Below are 25,020 nucleotides of genomic sequence, written 5' to 3'. Positions count from 1 at the left end.
AGTGTTGAGTGTCAGTAGTGTCACCCTGATCACAGTAATACTGGTAATACTGGTAATACTGGTAATACTGGTAATACTGGTAATGGATGATAGCGACCGACAACAGCAACCAGCTGATTCAGTGTTTGGCATTATCGCGCGATACGCGGTATCGATATGTAGGTATGTGTATTTAGCGGTGTGCACCAGGGTGCACTACTGCACTGTGCACGTTGATGCACCGCGGCGCGGGTTGCGGAGTGCGGACCAGTGACGTATGTACACGTATGTCAATATGTCATATGTGTGCAACCTCCGCCTCTACTCCCTCATCTTCCTATGCGACATCACAAAAAATATACGTATGTATGTACTAACGAGAAGAGCAGGAGCAAGCTTTGTCCAGAGAAAAATATGAGAGCAGCCAATGCGGCCATCTCAAACTTTTTCGCGTCATGTAATCATGTTTCGAAGCGCACGCAGAAAGAGACCAACCTGTAACCTGTAACCATAAAATGGCCGCTGCCGCGCCCTACTGCCCCCTGACAAAGTCGATGTAAATTACATAGCAAGGCTGTCCACTTTTCAAGGCTGCAGATGATAAACCGATATTACCTTACTATGTAGTTTACGTCGACTTTGTCAGGGGGCGGTAGGGCGCGGCAGCGGCCATTTTGCGGTTACAGGTTACAGGTTTTCAAGTTTTGAGTCGTCATCTCCTCTCACTCTGTCGTGCCGTCACTTTTGCTCTTTTGGTTTGGCGCGCAAAGTTGTCTGTTGTTCGCGTTCTCTCCTTATCTTAACGCGTTCACGTTTCATTTGTTTCGTTTGCAGGAATTCGACGGACAGCCCGAATCAGATTATCCGCTCTGGATGAGGTGGGCGTCGTTACTCATTTCATAAATAAGTGAAACTTGTCATTATTTATTAACCTTTTATTCTTTCGCTGACGCGCGTTACCCCGCTCTGTCGTCGCACCGCTTTTGGCAATAAACAATAAAATTGAATTTTTTGATGCCAAAGAACAACCTTTTATCGTCTTACAATTAAATACAATCTATCGCGTTCTCGTTTTATTTATGAAATATCGCGACACAATTAAATACGAGTTAATTAAATGTGATTATATCGAGACTATGTTGAATAAAGTATGATAAAGCCGCGCGATTGTTATCCCAGTGATTAATTATAATTAGTAATTTAATTGTAATTAGTAATTTATTTGTTTTTGCAAACAGTTGTAACACGAAGAAATGGCAATACACACAAAAGAACAAATAAAATAAAAGCCGGACCGATGTCAGGAATGACAGCGTAGAGGATCGCGAGCCTATATAGGTGAGCATTTTATAATTTATTTATTTTATTATTTGCTATTGGGCTATTGGTGAAAGTAATTATATTTTAAGATTGTTTTAGTAAAATATTTGTAATATATTGTGTACAAATATATATAAATATTTCAAAATATTTAAGATATTTATAATCGATATACAATTTTTTTTTTAATTACATTTTATATAAAAAATGTAATTTCAAATTACGAATATAAGATAGACTAGTGCTGTACTACAATTTTGCTATAGCGTATCGTATGTGAGTGCAACCCACCTAATAAAGGGATCCAATATGACTGGTGAGGAAGTAAAAGAAAAAATTTGAAAATCTGAAAGGAGGAATCACATCGCGTGATTCCAGTGGAGCAAGCATTAATGTTTACTTACAATAAAAGTAGCCTTCCCTTCTCGTTTATTCGAATTATTTTATTTCGATTTTAAACTAATAATTAGAGAATACAATTAATCTAAAACATTGAAAAGCTCATTTTCATCAAGATATTTTTTTGAACAATGAACAATTATTTCAATAGACATTTAATTGAAAGTGATTTTAAAAATCTGTGTGCGTAACAAGCATCTTTTAAATCATTGATTATTTTGAGTGTTATTTTAATTTGTAATTCATGCTTATATATATGTTACAGAATCATCATAGCTACGTGGTCGATAACTACTAGTACGCATCAGTCGGTGAGTGATAAAATATTTTATTAATATAAGGTAATGAATCTCTTAAAAATTATGTAGGATGTACGTTTATACATATATCAACATTGTTACACATTCGTATTACGAATGAATATACAAAACTGCATAAATCCATTGCCTTAAAATGAAAAAGTTATGATAAAACATTATGATAGATTTAAATTGCCTATACGGTCAAAGCTGGATCTTCATTGCTTTAAATAATTCAAACTTGAATTACTAATATACACTATATATGCGAGGTAATATTTTTCGTAATGAATTTATTAGCAGTTTCAACATATTGACGTCTTTATAATATGATGCTTGATGATAGCGTTAAATTATTAAATTGCTTGTCAATCCCGGATCTATCTCTATCTCAGATATCCAGATATCCGGATATCCAGATAGTTGTCAACTCTAATATATAGTGTATATTAATAATTCAAGTTCGAATTATTTAAAACAATGAAGATCCAGCTTCGACCGTAATAGGCATTTTAAATTTCTAGTATTGATTGTGTTTCTCACATATGCGGTCTAAAATAAAGATTCTTAATATTGATTATGATAGATATTTTATCTTGGATTTCTTTTTATTATTGGTGACTTTTATGATACGGAAAACATTTGCGTCTCAAAAATTTTGTTGAAATATCTAAAAATTTAAATAGCTGCTAATGTATCGTAAAAAGAAGACCGCCGATTCCCTAATTTTTCGTATACGATACTTTTCGAGAATAGGGGCCTATATGGGATGCGTGGATAACATTGTGCAAACTGTGATATTTAAATGAAAAACATATCTATGAATTTTTACAAAAATTAATATTATTTATATAAATATATAAATATACATATTATACATTCATATTATCTATAAAATGTATACTATACAGTGTACGTATACACTCTGATTCTACTTTAATAACTATGTTGCATTCGTTTGTGACATACATGATATGTACATACATATAGTCTGTATATTTATAATGTATACCTGTACATATAACTATTATACGTTTCTATTAAATTAATGTTAATACTAAATTAATATTAAATATTAATTAATATTATCTTTTATTATATTTTACATACCGTACAAGAAATGTTTTTGTTACTGAGGGACGCATTTTTTTTTACCTCGAACGTCAAAACATCTAGTTCCAAAACTGATATATATACACACACACGAGCGTTTGTGTGTGTGTGTGTGTGTGTGTGTAATGGTTGTCCATTTTAATCCATCTAATAGAATATCTTAAAATCCTTAAGACAAATCTGTTCCAGGCAAAAGTTCAGTTATTAGAGAAAAAGAAGATAATGACCTTTTAGTTAATCTTGAAAAAATGTCAGGTCAAAGTCACCAAAAGTTTTCTAATGGAATTATATCATTTTTTTTACATATTATAATTCCTCTAATTATTCTGCATATAAAAGTATTAAGGTAAAGATATCGAAAAATCAATATAGTTTTCGAGTTATTTTATACTTTAGGACTATTACAAAATGATATAAGCTGCATAAGCATAGAATAAGGCCTATTAGGCATAAGACCATCTATTGCGGGATTCTCTAAACGTTTTATCGACAATTATCGCTATTGTTAACTAACGATAGCTAATGAGTCCCACTCTTTCTTCTAGGATTGTCCTGCCATTGGCTGTCGCTAGTTAACGATAGCGACAATCATCGATAAGACGTTTAGAGAATCTCACTACTGGAATATCTGGATCAATGAACAGCCTAAAGCCTATTCTATATTAGACGTAAGTCGAGTGCAAGTTTGTTGCGACAGTCAACTGAAGCGTTGATTTCAAAATGCAAGCTTCAGATTGGCAAACTTGCGATTGACTTGTGTCTAATATAAAATGAGCTTTACGTTTATTGATTCAACAGTCTTATCTATGCTTATGCAGCTAATATTAATTTAGTATTAATATCATTTTAATATTAACTTAATATTAACATTTTAATATTAACTTTAATATAACATTAATTTAATAGGAACATAGTTACATGTATGTACATCCAAGGACTTCTCAATTCTTTCCCTCGGTTAACTTTTTTAAAACTTCCACATATTCAAGTTATTTCGTCTTTACGTCGAATTTAGTTGTAAACGGACATAAGGTTTAGTCTTGTCGTTAATCGCGCACGGACTATGAGCATTAATCTAGAAGAGTGGTCATTTCTCAGTCTTCGAAAATTTCTGAGAGAAAGAATCAAAGTCCTTGGGTGTACAGCCGGTCACAGAAAGGTTGCAACATTTTTTTTTCGATAGGTTTCGGAATGCAGCTTGCTCACGAGCGATTGACTCTTATTCATGGATCCACAAATAAGATCCAATCGCTCGGTGAATAAGTCCAAAATTATGGATTCTTCGATATCTCTACCTTAATACTTTTATACGCAGAATAATTTGTAGAATTACATATTACGTAAAAAAAAATCTGTATAATTCCATTCGAAAAACTTTAGATAACCTTGACCTGACCGTAAGGATATCTTCTCAAGGTTAATCAAGATCACTATCGTCTTCCTTCCTAGTAACTAAACAATTTTTGTTTGGAACATTTTTGTCTTAAACTTAATTAAAGACTTAACAGTCTTCCCCTTTTTTAAATTTAAGAATTTTGAGATATTTTACTAAGTAGATTAAAATAATTAATATATAATCTTCTATCATTCATATTTTACTCAATCATTAAACTCCACGGATGATCAGGTATAATACCATACTGTATATCCAATAAACGTTTCTTGAGCATCTGATAAATTGCTTCAGGTTGTTCTGTCGTTGGTATATGCAATTCTTGACCTTGGAAGTAAATATAAGATACAGGACTGACCACGCACGCTGTCCCTGCTCCGAATATTTCCAACAGCTATAACAAAAAAATTAATTGTAATAATAGACAATATGCTAAGAGAAAGAAGAAAGAGGAAAAACAATGTTGCGTACGTAAATCTTACCCTATTATCTGAATTTAATTGTATAATCTCTTTCATCGTAATAGATCTTTCCGTAACTATATACTGATTCCATTGCCTAGATATAGCTAAAAGCGAATTTCTTACAACTCCGGGTAAGATCAAACCATTTAAAGGTGGTGTAAGTAGTTCCCTTTCTGTATAAAATAACATAGGAATAGTAATCGGATTTCTAAACTGAATCATTAAGTCAAGTTATTCTTTTTTATGACTCTTTTCACAAACATTTTATAAAATTCACCAAAAGTTGCTTCTTACCTCCGTTATTATTTATACAAACAACGAAGACGTTCATAGTGCCGATTTCTGTAAGTTCATTGTTTTCACCGTACAGCCACAATACTTGCTGTAAACCTTTTTCAGTGGCTTCTTGTTGAACTTGAATTGTAGGTCCATAATTGCTGCCTAATTTAGCATTACCACAACCGCCAGGCCATGCTCTCGTATATCTAGGATCTGCAAGCAGGGAAATCCCGACTTGCCGATCTGTAGCTTTAAAGTAAGATCCGACGGGAGATAGGATTACATACAATAAAGCTGAATCCGAAGTTGCGACTCCAAGTGTAGGCTATACAGGAACAAGTAAAATGCGCTTAAATCAGATTTTAGAAAAGATATTTTTTTCTTTTCCAGAAAAGAACTTTGAGAATTTTTATTAATTGTTCTGGGCCACGAGCGAACACACTTGACTTCTATATATATTTGTAGAGAAAATTGGAGGAAATAATAGTGAAATAACGGGAAGAAAGGAAATTGATGGAGAGTGAATATATTACCATACATGATATTAGCCAATTGTGTAAATAAGACATAGTTTCGTGTAGCTTCGCTGGTGAAATTCCTCCACTCCGTCGATTCATGTACAAATGCGTAGCTAGCGAAGGAACGCTCATAGTTTGACATTGCCTAATGGCTATGAGCGAAGCAGCGCTCCGAAACAGCTGATTACCCAGCAAACACAAATATGTATTGTTATATTGCTTTAATATTGGGTGTTAAACTTAATTCCTGCCGTTTTTCGTCTTCAAAATTGATTTGTTTCGAAGGGAAATACCTTAATCAAAGTATTATTAATAAAGTATTATTAATTAGTAATAAAGTAGAAAATGGAGGAAATTACTTTGATTAAGGTATTCATTCATCTTCCCTTCGAAACAAATCAATTTTGGAGAGGAAAAACGGCAGGAATTAAGTTTAACACCTAAGAGAACAGAATGTAACAGGTAATATAACATATATGTTACATGTAACGTACACGTTAGTTGTAATTTCTCACTTATTGGAAACTACAGCTGTATAATATAAATGTAACGCTCCCAGAAAAACTGAAAGATATGAAATTAATTAATCCAGTCTTATTGCTGAAAAACTTATCGATTAGCATAAAATTCCAGAATACACACGGTAAAATAAAAAAATTTTTTTCCCCTGAATTAGGGAATTAATTTCATGGTGTTATCACTATCCTAAGCTGTATCACATTTAGCGCTGCCTGATCTCGATAGTACGGAAACTGCTACTTCAATGATCCACGACCTAATACTGTAATGTTAATGCAAGGCTCAGTTTTTTGTGATATAATAGATGTCAAAAAGATGAAACACGTATTGTTCAAATATATTTCTTTCATAAATGAATCTGAAGATTTACATACGCAGAATAACATCCAGCTAGAATAATTATGTAATGAATTATACATATTATCATACATATTTTTCATATATCTTTCTGCTCGCTATCTATTAACGTAGGGGAAGGTTGGGTAGTATCGGACAGCGGCTAATATCGGACAAGAGTTGTTTCAAGCATTTTCCGCTGGAGGCAGCATCTGTGAAGCAATCGGCGTGTTGACTGAAGGGGGGAGTACGGCTGACGCCATATTGGGACAAATGGCAGTGTTGTTGACAAATGGTAATAAATTTTGTTTTATATATAGCTATTTTCAGTGAACGAAGATAACTTCTGGCTGTTGTACCTTGTTTGAAAGTAAGTATAAATAGGTTTTTAGTTTATTGTTAGAAACAACATTTATTATCCTTTAAGTTATAGGCTATAAATCTCGTTAGGCTTACTAATACGCAAGTGACAGCCAATTTTTCGTTGCGTGCTGTTCGGGTTGTATCGGACAACCTTTACGGTTGATAAAACTTAAATTCCTACGACATTTTTTTGTATTACAGGGCAATATGGGCAAATTACGTCATAAATGGGACAAAAAGAGTATGAAAGAAGCCATAGAAAAAGTTAAAATTAAGAAAACGACTATTAGAGAAGCAAGCGAAAGATATTCTGTTCCAAAAAGTACATTAGGTGATAAACTGAAAAGTTTTGCCGAAGGTAAAGAAATCGAAATTAAATATCCTTTAGGAAGAAAGCCAAAAGACTCACTGCATCGTCTGTGGTGAAACATTTGAAGAAGATTGGATTCAGTGCGATATTTGTAAAGGTTGGGCTCACGAAAATTGTGCCGATCTTGAAAATAGCAATCTTTTTTATAAATGTGATGTTTGTATCAAAAAAACTAAATAAGATGTGGTTTTTATTTTATTTTATTTTTTACAAAACAAAAAAATGTTAAATTTTCACAAACTGTTCATTTTATTGACTTGTTACGTTAAAAAGTGTTCATTTTCATTTATTGACTTATGTTACTTATATAATAATATAAAATGATAATAATAATATACAATAATAGGTAATTATTTATAGAATACGGGGGGCCTCACCTCTGATTTTGATTAAATTGAGCTCATTCGATGCGTTTTCACTCACAATGAAAGAATCTAGAAAAAAAATGCGTCGGTCAGCCTCGTGAACGAAGATATCAAGCGTTAAAGTTCGAAATTTTAGATGTTATGATACCTGTCATTCTAACTAAATGGTCGCGTTCATCAAACTCAACTCGACTCAACTGTGCAGAGTGGATCTGTGAGCGTTCGTTACTATTGGTTAATGATTTAGACAGGTCTAGAAGAATACACCAATAACAACGAGCGCGTACAGATCCGTTCTGCAAAAGTTGAATCTACTGAACGCGACCTATGTTTCGAAAATGAACATGCGTTGTGGTCGCGCGCGCGTATTCTGTAAGCAGATAAAATACTACTCTGTGCAGATTGCAATTTGATCATAATTGTAAAATGCCGTATTTAATAGAGCAACTAAACAAAAATCCTTGGCTTGCTGTCCAAGATATTAGTTGGAGAGGCAAAATTGTGGCCGAAATTTATACGGAAATTGTTCTGGGATCGTAATTTAACTGACCACAAACGAATGATTCTTGTCAATTTTGCATATTTAAATGCAATATCGGAAGACTTTTTACATGACATCTTAGCCTTTACGTTAAAGAAAGCATATACAAGAAATTGAAAATATGAAATTTATTGCCGGTTTAATTATTTAAATCATGAGGTAATATCATTTTATCTTTATTATATTATTGTATTTTATATTATTACATAATATATTATTCAATCCATTAATTAATTAATGGATTGAATAATATATTATGTAGCGTTTGTAACAATTTTCAAAATTTATAGGAATTTGAACGACAACGACGAAGTCTTGTACATATAGCTCCAGCGTTTATTTCCACGAAATGTTGGATTTAAATTTTAATCCATATAAAAAAAAATTAAAAAGGTATACATTTTAAATAACCTAATCTCAGCTTTTAAAAATTTATGCAATATTATATATTTACTGCTTTAAAAATCACTGCTTTAAACCACACCAAAGCACTGCTTTATAAACATAAATTCACTGCTTTAAAAACAAAAATTCACTGCTTTAAAAATACAAGATTACTGCTTTAAAAACAAAAATTCACTACTTAAAAAATTCTTCTGCATTAGCAGTGAATTTGTGTTTTTAAAGCAGTGCTTTTGTGTTTTTAAAGCAGCGAATTTGTATTTTTAGAGCAGTAATCTTGTGTTTTTAAAGCAGTGAATTTGTATTTTTAGAGCAGTAATCTTGTATTTTTAAAGCAGTGAATTTTTGTTTTTAAAGCAGTGCTCTCATTTTTTAATCCAAATTTTGAATTGGAGTACACTAGTGCAAAAACTTATTGCACTATTTCAGAACTAGTTTAGAATTCTTCGAAAAAGAACAGACCTTACGTATGCATAGCGCTGCAGCGTTAGAATGACAGGTATCTTAATCTCTAAAATTTCGAACTTTAACGCTTGATATCTCGGTTCACGAGGCCGACCACCGAATTTTTTTTCCAGATTCTTTCATTGTGAGCGAAAACGCATCTAATGAGCCCAATTTAATCAAAATTGGAGGCGAGGCCCCATATTCTAAGTAATTACCCAATAATATATATACAATAATATAATAATAAAAAGTTATTTGTCACACCAAAAATGACTGTTTTATTACACACTATATCATGTCCGATACAACCCTCCACAAACAAACATGATAAAAATGTAATGCCTATAAAAAGTATTAAAAAAACGGTTGATATTTTTATTTTAGGGAAATGGGTTTTAAGAAGTGTTTTGGTATAAGAATAAAGTTTCGTATGGAAGTTAGTACGTTCAAATTTAGCTATTCAGAAAAAAATTATTTGTGAAAAAGCTTAGGTGTCCTATACTACCCGACCTTCCCCTATATTGAAAAATGTATAGAGAAAAGTCGCCAATTCTGATATAGCTCTTGTAAGACCGGAATCAGACTGCGCATTGAAAATTGAGATTGAAGATTGAAAGATTGAAATGTGATCAATCAAAACAATAGGAGCTAAAATTTTTTTGTCCTCATTGGTCAAATTTCAATCTTTAATCTTTATCTTCAATGCGTAATCTGATTCCGGCCTAAAAGAATATCCTTTTATTTCTCGGAAATTAAACATTGCACTTTATAATACTGCTAAAATCATTATCTGTTTAGATGTTTAGACCATTAAAGAAGTAAAAATTCATAATTTTAATATCGATGTCTCGTTTCTATATAAAATCAGCTAAATACGAATTGTGTAAATGCAAGAATAAAATTCTCACGACTTTCTTTTGTAAAATTGTGTAGTTTAAATAATAATGAATATATTATTGATAATATTACGTCATTTTACATGTTTGAAGTTTTCTACATTCGTTTTATTTATAGTTTCCCTTTTCTTATTTTTCCTATAATTATAGTTTGTATGCGCAAACTTGTCTCACGATTAGTTACGAACACACCTTGTCTATTTGCATCGTGGTGCGGTTATAATATTAATAGAGTGACGATGATCTGGATTTTGATTGTTGAGCATCAATATCGCTTTACTAAGATAGATCCATATAGTATGATACAGTACAATAGATAATGTACGTAAAAGAAATTTTAGCCAATAATAATACTGATCGTGTAAGGTTTTAAAAATACTAAAAATATTGATGCATACTATCAGTATTACTGATTCAATATTATTAATCAGAATTATTGACCGTGTACCTTAATAAGTAAAACGCATACTTCCATTTCCTGTATTTAAGACACATTAAACATTCAAATGCATACAAGAATAAAGTTACAATTTTAGCACACACAGGAGACATTTTCGTATAATTTTCTGACAGTTCCAGTGAATTTCTAGTAATTTTGATGAAGTCAATAATGAATAGTGAATGATAATAGTAAACAGGTCATAACTATAAATTCTTTAGTCCCTCCCCATCCCGAAAATTATTTTTAGTAAATGTGCAGTATAACACTCTCTTCTCCGATTTGCTTGTCATTGTGCAAATTTGTATATTTTCATGCATAGGATATATTCTACTAACGTATATAACAATACCTGTAAAATAACATAATTTAATATTCGCTCGTGGCCCATTTTGCCCAGTTCTTTAAGGCTGTAGTATCTATAGTTAAAAAGATATTTTATACGTGCATGCAATTAATTGTTAACAGTTCAAATTTATATTTATTTTATGTTCTAGTTAATATCCAGTAATCGAGAATGGATTAAAATAGATTAAAATTTTTATGTGTACTTTAAGCCCATTAAATTCAATTGAATAAAAAAAATTTTTTTTGGTCTTATTTTCTTTTTATCTTATTCTTTTTTTTTAGTCTTATTTATTCAGTTCTCATTATTCTATTCCATTGAATCCAATTGAATAAAAAAAAGAACTTTTTTTTTATTCAATTAGATTCCATTTGATTTAACTGGATTTATTTGAATTGAAAAAATGCATCTCTTATTCAAAATTGTGAATTGAGTAATACATATATATATTGCACAGAAAAAAGTTAATATTATTTTTATATTGAAAGGCATAGAAATGTGTTTCATGCAATTTCTATAAATAAATAAAAATGCATTCGAATTAAAAAGAATTTATTTTAAAACGTTTTCGCAAGTGTGTATTTCTGAATATCTGAATCCATTTCAATCTATTCTCATTACTGACAATGAGTAATATAAAAACGATTTTTTAATTTATACGTGTGTGTATTCAAAATATTGTTAAAACATCATTTAATATAGAATAATACAGTATTGTAACAGATATATTTTGAAAGGTATCTAAGCATATATTGACACACGTACTGTGTAGGAAAAGTACCTACTTATAGGTATAAACATTTTTTTTAAATTACTTATAGGTATAGATACAGATATAGTACAGAAATACCTGAAGATTTAGTCATTTTTTAAAATACTTTTTATTTATTTAAAATAAATTGCTTAAACAAATTTTATTTTACGTCAAACTACGTATGCAACACACAAAAATGTTTGGATATTTGTATATGCTTTTTAAAAATCAGTAGTGTTTTAAACATTGTATTGGAAAGTCGATTTCTTCTGGGGATTAAATTAAGTCTAATGTAATGACATGATATATGTGGTAGATCAATGAGATATACAGAGTATCCCGCAATTTTTGACAAAGAGCTCTTGTATACATAAATAGAGCGGATTAAACTGAGTCAAAAAATCCTCTAAGATTTTGCAATTTTTGCAATAGTTAACGAGATATTAATCTATGAAAATAGCCAGATCTACTCGGACTTACCGCCAAATGCAAGCGGGCGGCGAGATAAGACCGCCCAGTGAAACGCGCGTCATTGTCATCAAATGTTAAGCAAGGATGAAATGATGTATGCGAGCGTTGTTAACGTTAAGTGGAACTCATTCATTGGCATTAACGTGCCTAGCGACGAAGACGGAAGAACATGGGCGGTCTTATTTTGCCGCGCACTTTCATTTAGCGATAGACCGGGCGAATTTGGTTATTTTCATAAATTAATATCTCATTAACCATTGCGAAAATTGTAAAATGGTAGAGGACTTTTCGATTCGGTTTGGTCCGTTTTATCTACCAAATGGCGCTTTGTCAACAATTGCGGTACACCTTGTATACATAGACCATTCATTCTATTCGTAGCCGAAAGATGACAATTTAAAGGTCTGTGATTCCGTTGCACCTTTTTCTGTCTTCAAAGAAAGCAGAGACAACATGCGGAATCTCAACGGTTACTGATGATCGACGACGTTCTACAGTAAATCGAGTTATCATAGAGAAATGTCTAACTTTTTAATTTAATGAAATTAAAGTACCGAACTTGACGTGTGCAAAATTCTAGAGTAGGTTATCAATGAAATAAGAGAGAGAAAAAAAAAGTTGAAAATGTAACTTTTAACATATAACCTATAGTGATAGATAAGAGTCGAAGACGTTTCTTCGACTAACTGCACACACAAACATTATCAAAGAGTTCTTTAAAATACGAGATTATAATAGTTAAAAAAAAATACGATTGTACAAAAAAGTAATAGGTCATCGCACATTCTGGGAAGATATTTAATGTTGAAATGGCAATATATCGAATGAAATCTTAATTTCGAATGAAACTACTTTTTATTTCATTACTTTTGCATACTATATATGAAATAAACTTCGTTTATTTCATACTATTTTATTAAAATATACACGTTGTGTTAATATTGGCGTAATTTGGATAAAGTGCCATATATATATATATTTCTATTTTTCTCTTTTACAGAAGTCATTTGTACAAAATATCTACAAGTTGAATGTATATAAGATTTTCTAGAATCTAAAATAATGATAAATATAGAAAGACTCGATAAATTCGAACTATATATGTATATTACGTAGAATCAATATCTAACGAGTTAATGCTGGTTTTTGTGTGCTCTTAATTGGAAACTTTTAATAATAAAATCAGATACAATGATTGAAAATAAACGTTTCGACTTATTATTAAGTCATTTCCAATGTTGAATAACAATATTATCGTAATAAGATCTTTGAAATGATCAATATAATACACGTTTAAGTGTATTCAATATGTAAAATCGATTTCTTTAAAAAACTGTAATCTTTTTTTTTTGCATAATCTTTAGGCTTTAATCGTTAGACTTAAGCGAATTGAACAAAACCGATTCTTTACGCCTAAAAGCATTATAAGTTCTCAGGCCGATATATCGTCACTTATGACTATGGAACATACAAAAACGTAAGCGAATGACCAATCACAGTAGAGACCGTAAAGTCAGTAGCAAATCCAATGTTATTCGTCGTTTACAATAAACGGAGTAAGAAGTAAGAGTAAGAAATTGACTAATCACAGTCGATTATTTTTCTCACATTCAACTGTGATTGATTAATTTTTCGTACATTTACTTCTTATACTCCATGTATTGTAGACGACGCATTACGATTTCCTTACTGCTTAAGTGCTTACGTCTTATTACCTTACGTTTTTGTATGTGCCATGGACTTTACAATTTACGATTTATGGCCTACGGTTTCTTAAAGCAAAATTGTGGACTTAAAGTACCTAGATACTGTACTTAGGTTACAACATTGATATAATACTACATTATGGTTATAACATATTTTTGAATACTTTAAATAAATGTTTAGTTATATATATTGTTACGTTACATAATAACTAGGGATGTACCGGATATCTGGAAAGTATCCGGTATCATTCGCATCCCTAATAATGACAAAATTCAAAAGTTTATTGCTTCAACATTATTACAACATTATTAATTTATTTTATCGATCACTGTACGTATATATAATTTACATCAGAATTGATATCAGAAATAGTCATATTTCAAGAAGGTCACGAAAATCGATTACGAAAAAAAGAAGAATGCAATGTTATCGTAAAGTCTAATAAATACTCTGAGGCAACACTTACTATCTTGTAAGCAGTAAGTTAAAACGTTCAAGTTAAATAAAGAAGATTTCACATGTCGGATTAATGCGATAGTACTAGCTACAGTACATATATGATATAGTTAAAATACGTGAGTTAAAATATATTACTTAAATAAATAATTGCAAAAATTATAAAAGATTAAATATATGTAATAAAAAATAAATAGATCTTTTATAATTACATATTAAGATATGATAAGAACTGATTTCACAAAAGTAACGTCCAAATATTATATCATATCAAATTTATCAAAAAGAGAAAAGAAGAAAAGCATTTGAATAATAAATCGATATTGTATCCAAATAATATGATTGTAGGAGCATGCGTTGTTTCGTATGTAACATGTAACCGGTATGCCAACAAAAAATTGTGATTCTGTTTATCATGTATTATCATTAAACATTGAGAAATATAATGATTGCTCTTGTGCACGTATACATACAGCAGTCTTGACAACATCTGTGACGTAAGTAATACCGCGTTTCACACTGATGATGTCTGTGACTCAATGTACAATCGGCCATGTATATACGTGGGTCGTTTGAAAGGTTTTGAGCCTCAACATAAGATGGCATTACTCGTCAAAACCATTCTGGTACTACAATCATATGTACATACATATTTTGCAAGACACCTGTGAAAATTGTAGCCATTTTGAAGTGAATACGATAGATAGTTAATTAAATAGTTAATTCGAATCGCAATTCGTAAATTTTTGTCATGGCGATCGTCGATATTCCATTTTATCCGATTTTTTCCATTTTTACAAAAACACTGATATCAACTGGCACAAATGACTCTCAAACAACTGAGCGCCCAAAATGGCTACAATTTTCACAGATATTTCCTAAAACATGTACGATTGTAGTACCAGAATGGTTTTGACGAGTAATGCTATCTTCATATTGAGGCTCAAAACTTTTCAAACGACCCTCGTAATTACATCATTTATTGTAAAATAGCACCACAACGTAAACTTTGATAATTATTGCGATTGCGAAAAGATTAAACTTTACTAACGATTTTGATTTTTACATACAATTAAAGTCGATATAATCCTGAGTCACGTACACTTTGAATCACGTGGCGGACTCTTCTAGTTTCTGAGATATATGACACTTTAAAGTATTGAATTTTTATTTCCGCGATTACAGTTTTTCATACTGTGTTATTCGTACTTTTCTTGTATTCAATATAGCAAAACGTTATCCACCTGTATTTTAACAAAATATAATAAAACGAAATAACGTCTTGTTTCCGCGACATATAATATTAAAAACCAATCCCCTTCGGGGCGTTCGACTTTCCACGCGAAGCGAGGTTCACCCCATCTCCTCCCTCTGTCTAGAGGGACAGCGTACACTTTACAACGAAGCGAGGACTATCTCATCTCCCCTGCTGTCTAGGGGTAGACCTCTTGCTTCTCGTGGAGAATGAATGTAATCGGGAATAAAAATTTAATACTCTCTCTCTTTAAAGTATATCTCAGAAACTATTATAGAAGAGTCCGTCACATGATTCGCAAAGTGTGCGTGACTTAGGATTATATTGGTTTCAATTTTATGTAAAAATCAAAGTTATTGGTGAAGTTTAACCTTTTTGCAGTTAATTATACCTAAACTTTAATGAGATAAATATTAGCAGAATACTCGATGATATATTTAATAATAAAATAGTACTCACATCGATGCCTATAAGCGTAGGACGAACGTAAAGACTAGAGGCGGTAGAATGTGGAACCCATTCTTGGTCTATACTAATTAATCTACAAATGCACTTAATTAATTCTTCCCCTCTGAAAGGTGGCAGACCAGCTCTTACTGCTGAATTATTCATTCTTTCCATATTTAACTCTGGTCTAAACAACCTTATTTTGCCATCAACTCCTCTGTAAGCTTTCATACCTTCGAACAACTGAAAAAAGATACATATGTTACTATACTGTCAAGTTAAATCACACAAGGAATTTCCACAATAATTTGTATACATATGTACAAATCTAATAATCTTTGCATATCCTACAGTTTTAAATATATATTATATAGGGTGTCCCGTAAATTTTGGCTAATTACTTTTGTGTAGATAGAGCGGACTAAACTGAGTCGAAAAGTCCTCTACCATTTTACAATTTTCACAATGAGAGAGATTAATGAGATATTAATAATTACTAAACATTGCCGAAAATTGGTTTTCAATAATTTTTCATTCAAATACTATCAACTTTACAGAAAAACTGCAACAGACAAAAATTATTTATTTTCTTCCCATAGAACTCTAAGAATTTTTTCAGAATTTTTTATCAACTTTTTAATACTACATTTTCTTATTTTTGTCACCATGAGAAAATATGGTATTAAAAAATTCTGAAAAAATTTTGAGAAAATTCTTAGAACCTTATAAGAAGAAAAATAAATAATTTTTATCTCTTGCTGTTTTTCTGTAAAATTGATAGTATTTGGGTAAAAATTATTGAAAACCAATATTCAGCGATTTTTCGAAATTAATATCTCGTTAATCTCTCTCATTGTGAAAATTGCAAAATGGTAGAGGACTTTTCGACTCAGTTTAGTCTGCTCTATCTGCATAAAACCGATTGACCAAAACTTACAGGGGAAATTAGATAAAAAAAATGTACATATATGTACACCCTGTATATACATGTACATTTTTTTTATCTAATTTTACAGAGATAGTAAAATATCCTCCAAGATAGCGATTATCGATATTAAATAGTTTTGACAGAAGAATTTCAAGATAATATATTTTTTTTATGGGATATATTTTATATTAAAGAAGACTTCTCAGCCTTACATCATATGAAAGAAAAATAATTCTATCTTAATTATGCTAAATTATTAAAACAAGAGTGCCATTAACATTATAAACACTACTGAGAATGATATGTACATAATTAAATATTAAAAACAATATTTTTTCTAAGTACAATAGCAATTTGTTAAACATAATAATATAATAAAAAAAAAGAGATAAATCAATAAAAATAAATTAATTTTCTGAATACTATCTCACATGTCATCTTCGAAATACAAAATATAAATACCTCCACAGCATAATGGAGTACTTTCGCAGCTGGATGAAGAACTATGTTTTCGAAAGGCATAATTTCTGGTGCTTGCCAACCATTCATGCCTTCGTAATAATGTACTTTGAGCATGTGATCAGTGAAATATTTCCCAAATGAAAGCTTATTAACATCAGGTTTAGGATTTAACTGATTTGGTCCAGCGAGGCGGACAGATAAATCTGCATACTGATAAAAATATACTGAATAAATTACGTTTTCAGTTTCATCTATATTACATTTTATTTAATTATTCTTATCGTAATAAGTGAATACCTTAAAGTAACGTTGCGGTACAGAATTCTTGTCTTTAGTTCTCAAAGAAGAGCTCCACCTAACACTCTGTTGCAACTGATTAATCACATTTCCGAAAAATAAAATCTAGAATAAGAACATATACATTTATTTCTGTCTCTAGTAAAAAAAAAGCTTATTATAGCAATTTAGAAACTCAAAGTCCGCAATTACGAAATTTAAAATTCTTAATAATTTGGGCCATATTATATTCATGTGCGTGCATTTACAAATATTCTATATGAAAAATAAATTTTATTTGTGTGAGTGAGTGAAATAAAGAGAGAGAGAGACTTTATTCTTACTTAGTTTAGTTTAATATCTCCATAAATGGAATTAAAAAAAAAATAAAAAATTAATTAGATGAGCCTTATTCAAATTAGATACCTTTTATATTGTATTTCTCATTCACCAAAGTAATGTTATCATTACAAAAACTTTTAAAACAGTAAAGTAAAAATAATAATTTTATAATTTTATTTTTATCTTTGAATATAGTATTAACTGTAAAAAATCTATGTAAAAAAAAAAAGCATGTTCACTAATGATATATTTCGAAAAATTTGCCTTGTCATTTAATATGTGCCACTAATTTTAATCTTTGTTATTAGAATCGACGAAGCCAGTCAAGAACTTCATCGAATTATAAATGATAAGAACATATGCGTCATGCGATCATTTTAATTTTTTCTGCCGTAAAAATTGAAAAGGTTGAAAATTTCTGCCTTAAAACCATTAAAATGTTCGATATAATAAATTTATCGCCTATTAATGTAATTATTCGTTATATGGAATGTAGATCAGCAAAACTTTAAAACATATGACGTTATATGCTCTTATCACATTTATCAGTTAAAGAAGTACATATCTATAAGAGAAACGTAAGTCTATACATATACATCGACATAAACATCAGCTAGACACTATATATTTATTTGATTGTTCTTTTAATGTTACATACGAAGCATAAATACTTTTAATATTTTTGAAGAATATAAGTTGAAATATTATCTTCTAGACTAAACTTTGCGCTACGGTAACGAGACTATATAGTATTACAGACAATGCTCGCATGCATAACAGAAAATTTAAAAGTTATTTAAATGGATCTTCGATTTCCAAGAATTTTCAGGGTGAAAACAGGTTGAAACACTAACATGCATACAACACATGCAATCATTTAAAACTTTTTTTATTCGAGAAAGAATAAATGCTACTGGATAGTGTTTCAACCTGTTTCAAATAATTACTACGTAAAGTAACCGGAACTATATGCCCTTATTAAGATTTGAGATTTTTTTCTAATTTTTCGCCGAATCCAAAATTGAAAATTAATGGTCATACTTAAAAAATTTCTGAATGTTAATAAAAGTATTTTCAAATATTTATAGGTGTTAAACTTAGTAAATGATTTTATATTAAGACCCCGTAATGTAATAAATACTAAGTAAGAATATTCAAGCTTATAACGGTCGAAGCTAGATCTTTAATGCTTAGACAATTCAATGTGAATTATATATATATATACACACTATATATGCACATGCATATATACCATATTTGTAGTTATTCAAACTGCGCCGAATTGGTTTTCCGGACTTACAAACGCAATTAAACTACTAGAATAATATCGCAAATTAAATTAAATTGATAAGCAAATTTTAATAATAATTTTGATGTTCAATCCAGTATCATATTAGAAGGATGTTAATGTGCTGAAAAACTTGTTAAATTTGGTTTTCATCGTCTTTATTTGCTTGAAAAATGTATTTTACTTCAATAAGAATATAAATTAATACATCAATCAGAATATTTTCTATTGTTTTCTATTATTTTTTCCCATTTTTCTGGCAAAAGCATATGGAACTTATTCGTGTTAGCCAGAAGACAACCAAAACTTAACATTCTTCTAACACAAGAATGTGGTTTAAGAATTAAGCTTTAAGACAAAAAACGCGCTACAAATAACAATAAAATTATAATAAATTACTAGTTAATAATTACTATGGGGTAAATTATTAATTAATTAATAATTAATAATAAAATATTCTATGAGGCGAAGAGTAACGCGTAAAACATAAAAATGTAAAATTCTTGTTTTAACTATTTCTGGTTAAAACTTTTTAACAACGTGTGTTTTTATCAAATAATCGGAAATTCGAAGAATGTCGATTGAAGTCAGAATATCGAAAGAATTTGTTTTGCCCGCTGATAACATACCTACTTATTATTCTAACAAAAATGATATTTTAACGTTTTAACTAATGAAAATGACATTTTAACGTTTTGATTTATTGGAGATATACATATATTAGATACACATAGAGAGTATTATTATTATTATTATCATTATTACTGTTTGACATATATTTAGAGAAAATGTAAGAAAATTGTAGGTCAATGGGTATATAAAATCTATACATTGCATTTAATGTTATTCATTGGAAATCGTATGCGAACGAACAAACATGACTTGATTAAATTGGAAATGAACGATCCGTTGACGCGTTAGCATAAATATTACTCTAATCGTTTTATTCTTTTTAAACTTTGCTATTTCTATTTTCTCTCTTCAAAGTACAAATATTAAAATAATACAAATCTTTGTATTTTATATGAAGATACACACACACATTAGTACATATAGAAACATAATTATGAAATATTATATAAATATTAGTTATTTAATTAGAAATAATATAATAAATATAGTTAATTATACTAATTTCGTATTTAAATAGACTTTGATTAAATTAAAATTATAACTTGGCAAATATGAGATTTGTATTCGATGAGAAATATGTTTAACGTATACATATATATAGCTGTTTTGAACTGTCTCATGTTTACGATATATATTAATATTTTCTGGCAAGATATATCAATATTTAAGGATAAAAGTTTATAAGTTTATTAATTCGATTAAATAATACAATGCATATAATAATACTTCAGATACAAAATAATAGCAATATTATTATACTAGAAATTTAAAATGCCTATTAAAGCTGGATCTTCATTGCTTTAAATAATTCAATCTTGAATTACTAATACACACTATACATATATGTACTTGCATATATACCATATTGTAGTCTTTTCAAACTGCGTGCCGAATTGTTTTTCCGGAGTAATCGCGAATTAAATTGACAAGCAATTCAATAATTTAATGCTATCATCAAGCATTATATTATAAAGATGTTAATATGTTGAAACTATTAATAAATTTATTGCGAAAAATATTACCTCGGCCCGGACTTGAACCCGGCGATCTTTTATATTCCATACGAGCGTCCTTAGCCTCGGTGGTTTAATGGCTTAGGAAAAAAAACTACTCTAGTAATCGCGAATTAAACAAGCAATTCAATAATTTAATGCTATCATCAAGCATCATATTATAAAGATGTTAATATGTTGAAATTTATTGCGAAAAATATTACCTCGTACGAACGGAATATAAGAGATCCAGGTTCAAGTCCCGGTCGAGGTAACATTTTTCGCAATAAATTTATTAACAGTTTCAACATATTAACATCTTTATAATATGATGCTTGGTGATAGCATTAAATTATTGAATTGCTTGTTTAATTCGCGATTACTAGAGTAGTTTTTTTTAATTGCGTTTATAGTCCGGAAAAACAATTCGGCGCGCAGTTTGAAAAGACTACAATATCGTATATATGCAAATACATATATAGTGTATATTCAAGATTGAATTATTTAAATCAATAAAGATCCAGCTTCGACCGTAATAGACATTTTTTATTTCTGGTATTGATTGTGTTTCTCACATATGCGGTCCAAAATAAAGATTTTTAATATTGTTAATATTATTATAATATTGTATTATTTAACCGAATTAATGAGCTTATAGATTTTTCATTCTTAAATATTAACACATTCTCCGACAAAATATTTATATTGTTCAAATACTTTGTATCATAAATTTACTAAATTTACTAAATTGAAGATTTCATTCCTCGAAGAGCATTAAAATTAAAAAAAAAAAAAAGACATTTCTGTACGTAATATCAACATATGCATGTTTAAAATTGATCTTACTGGTAGGTGAGACGTAAGATCTATTTGTATAGGATATTTTGCAAATGCTGTAAATCAATATTACACGTTTTAAAGATCGTAAAACTTTTTTTTTTAGTTTACAATGTTTTTATAATTTTAGGATGTTTTTAAATATTAGGACGTTTAGTATCACATTGAATTATTTGCATCAAATAATTAATTATTGTATTAAGAGATATAGAGCGAAATTCATAGTTAGTTATTTTGAGATGTTAAATAATATCTTAAGATGCTAATGCGGCTGTGTGATTGGCTTATGACATCTGAAGACAGTATCAAATATGAGAATCGACTATGAATACCGGATACACTATATATATTAGGATAATCCTCATGCGCACAAAAGTCACAATAACTTGGATTTTACATGTGAAAAAACTTCTGTTTTCCGAGAGATTTTTTTCGAAATAGCTTTTTTTTATTTATTTAAAGTATTAATAGACCTCACAGTTTTATACATCACATACATGCATATCGTATGTTAATTTTAAATAAAACATGAAGTTTATATGCACGTGAAATATCTGATAGCGTTTTTCATTGATAGCTGCGCACTCAGTGCAACACATTAAAGCCATTGTACACTAATCTAATCTGAATGTAATAGTGAAACATCTCAATTGATAAAATGCTCAGTGTATGTTTTTTCAAATAACACAATAAAAAAGAAATGTATTGAGGATTTCACGGTTTAATTCGTTTCTATATTTTTATTAAACATACATCTTTACGTCGATTTGTCTACAACGGCCTTAAAATGCACTGAATGTGAATGAATTTTAATAAATAATATATATGTATACGCGTGTATAATGGTAAATAATTAACTATAAACTATTATATTAGAAAGTGTGTAAAAAAACTGCCACTATCTTGAAAAATACAAATGGAAGTCGAAGTATCAGCTAATCCATTACGGAACACAACTAAGTTAGTTACAGCACTATACCAATCTTGTAACGAAAAAGATAATTTTTGACATAACTAACATAATACAACTTTTGTAGTATTAAGACATATCTAAAACACCTTAGTATTGTTGTATTAAAATGTATATATGCTCATCTCTCGAACAAAAGTTATACAAACTTCTTTTTAAATAAAACACATAATATTTTCAGCAGAATCCTTTTTCATTTTACAAAATATCTGTTTAATCTTTAGTAGACTACGGCAAAATTATTTGAATATCGACCAAATAACTATCTCGACTTTGCAGACTCTCTTGCAGACTCTGATACGCTCGGTGAAATTTTTGTTTTTTTGATACATTATTAACGGCTCAATCTCAGCAATTTCAATTTTATTCGTCGAATTTTTTCACTATATATTGCGACTGGTGAGCTCTGTTGGGCGGTTGTGCAGGCCAAAATAATTAAAAACTTTTCGGAATGTGATTCTGATTACATTCTGCGAATTTTCATAAAATGTTTGAATAATTGTCACGTGTAATTCAATATTGTATCGCTGCATGTGATACATCACACTAAATTGTGATCTACATCTCAAGATGACACGTGTCAACGTTAGGTCGAGTTCATAAATATTTTGATGTTTGTATGTTTTGCACATAAAAGTAATCGATCTTTTATTTACTTATACAAGTATTTATAAAATAAGTTAAAAATATAATATTCCAGCAGTTTTTATACACGCTTTTGTGGTTCCTTTTGCGCAACAATTTTTGCTGCTTGGAATCGTTAGCTGACTTTTCACATGACGTAATACGTTAAAATGTTTCAATATATTATATAAATATCATATTCAATTTTATGATAAACGGTCGTCTTGTTTTTACGCGTGATATTGACATTTCGCGATATAAAATTTAGCCATGGTTATTATATTTTAAACCAATGAAATATACTTGCTTATCTTTTCAATATTTAACTACCGTATCTACATTGCAATTAGTTACTTCAGATGCAAAAATTTTTAACCGATCATACGACGCAAATAATTATCTGTTAAGTTTGACATTTCAAGTTCGTCTTTTGATTTGTATATTGCGAACAAAATACGTGTTCTGTACTTTTTGTATTATATCTAACAAATATCTAACAAATCTTAAGGGAGAAAATTGTTTATAATGTCTGAAAAAATTTATATAAAAAACATTCAAACGTCAAAGAATAAATGTAACAAATTTCAATTATATGGTTGTTACATTATATATAGGTAATACAAAAGAATAATTCCTAAAAAAAATGGTTACGTAAAGTTGTACTAAAAGCAAGAATATCCCCTTAAAAAAATAAATAAATTAATATTATATATCTGAATGAAAAAAAAACAATTATATTAATATTTTTATCGTGAAACTTATATTTAAATTTCTCCTTAAAAACATATTTTAAATATTTATTTTAATTTGGTTTGTATTTAACATTTAAATGCACGCAATTATCCATAGTTCGGTTTTTTCACGTTCAAAATATATGCCCATCAACGCGGTTATAGTGAATTCCTGTTTTATCCGGTTGATAAAGTACATTTATCAATTGATTTCGGACAAAAACATACTGAAGAACAGCACAAGGATAAAATTGATGGAAGAAGATAAAAGGCACCACTTCTGTTTCATCTTCGAGAATTATCAACTTTCTCATGATAATCGAGATAATGCATAAAAAATTGTTGACTGGATTTTCAATATCCCGAACAATTTTGATGATGGTAGTGTGGCTTGACTGAGGGACGAATACGCGATTGTAAAAGTAAGTTACTACTTACCTTGCGTCGTAGGTAAACCATATTGAACATCTACTTGATGAAGAGACAGAAAAGAAGAAAGATCTCAATAAAGAACACACGATTGTAGCAGTTTGTTCACGCCGCTTCGAGTATCCGCGCAGTTCATTCTACGTGAATACTGATCGCTCCGTTCTTGTACTTCTTTTCACTCTTTCCTTTTCCCGCAGGATTGTCGAATGTCATTCAATTTCGAGTTGAAGAAACAAAGTAAACATTAAATGGACAATAATGTCGTTCACGTCAAGTATTATAGTTCTTTTCTTCTTTTGATTTCCCCTTGATTGGTTTTCCGACTCAAGTTTAGAAAAAGTATTATAGTTGATTGCAATGTATATCTCATCCACAGACAATAAGAAATGTAGAAAGAGTCAAAGATTGAAAAAGCAGAGAGCCGTTTTCAGTGTTTTAAATTAAATGGCCTACTAACTCGAACAATGACGGAGGCCGAACAGTTGTTGAGTATCCACGAATGGGAAAACGAAGCGTATTTATTTAGGTGAAACGTTCGTTCGTTCGTTCGTTCGTTCGTTCGTTCGTTCGTTCGTTCGTTCATTCGCTCGCTTGCTCGCTCGTTCGTTCACTAATTACTGATTCGGTCGC

At 30.0% G+C, this 25,020-nt stretch overlaps 1 protein-coding gene and 1 long non-coding RNA gene across 2 annotated transcripts; one reads left to right on the top strand and one right to left on the bottom strand.

Moving 5' to 3' along the window:
• Positions 1-232: 232 nt before the first annotated feature.
• Positions 233-4,869, top strand: LOC108758897 (uncharacterized). The gene is made up of 5 exons (XR_001939970.1): positions 233-341; positions 814-857; positions 1,218-1,317; positions 1,964-2,009; positions 4,798-4,869. It is a non-coding gene; the product is annotated as an uncharacterized LOC108758897 (long non-coding RNA).
• Positions 4,629-25,020, bottom strand: Bcat (Branched chain amino acid transaminase). The gene is made up of 7 exons (XM_018504109.1): positions 24,400-25,020; positions 17,566-17,670; positions 17,269-17,478; positions 15,891-16,121; positions 5,262-5,571; positions 4,986-5,140; positions 4,629-4,897 (listed from the first exon to the last, which is right to left on the bottom strand). The coding sequence occupies exons 1-7, from the start codon at positions 24,427-24,429 to the stop codon at positions 4,706-4,708; spliced, it is 1,233 nt and encodes a 410-aa protein (XP_018359611.1). The 5' UTR covers positions 24,430-25,020; the 3' UTR covers positions 4,629-4,705.

This window comes from Trachymyrmex cornetzi, unplaced genomic scaffold (assembly GCF_001594075.2).
Source record: "Trachymyrmex cornetzi isolate Tcor2-1 unplaced genomic scaffold, Tcor1.1 scaffold16, whole genome shotgun sequence".
NCBI classification, from domain to species: Eukaryota; Metazoa; Arthropoda; class Insecta; order Hymenoptera; family Formicidae; genus Trachymyrmex; species Trachymyrmex cornetzi.
The sequence above is the reverse complement of the archived record's forward strand: the minus strand, read 5'-3'. Positions and strand labels throughout refer to the sequence as shown.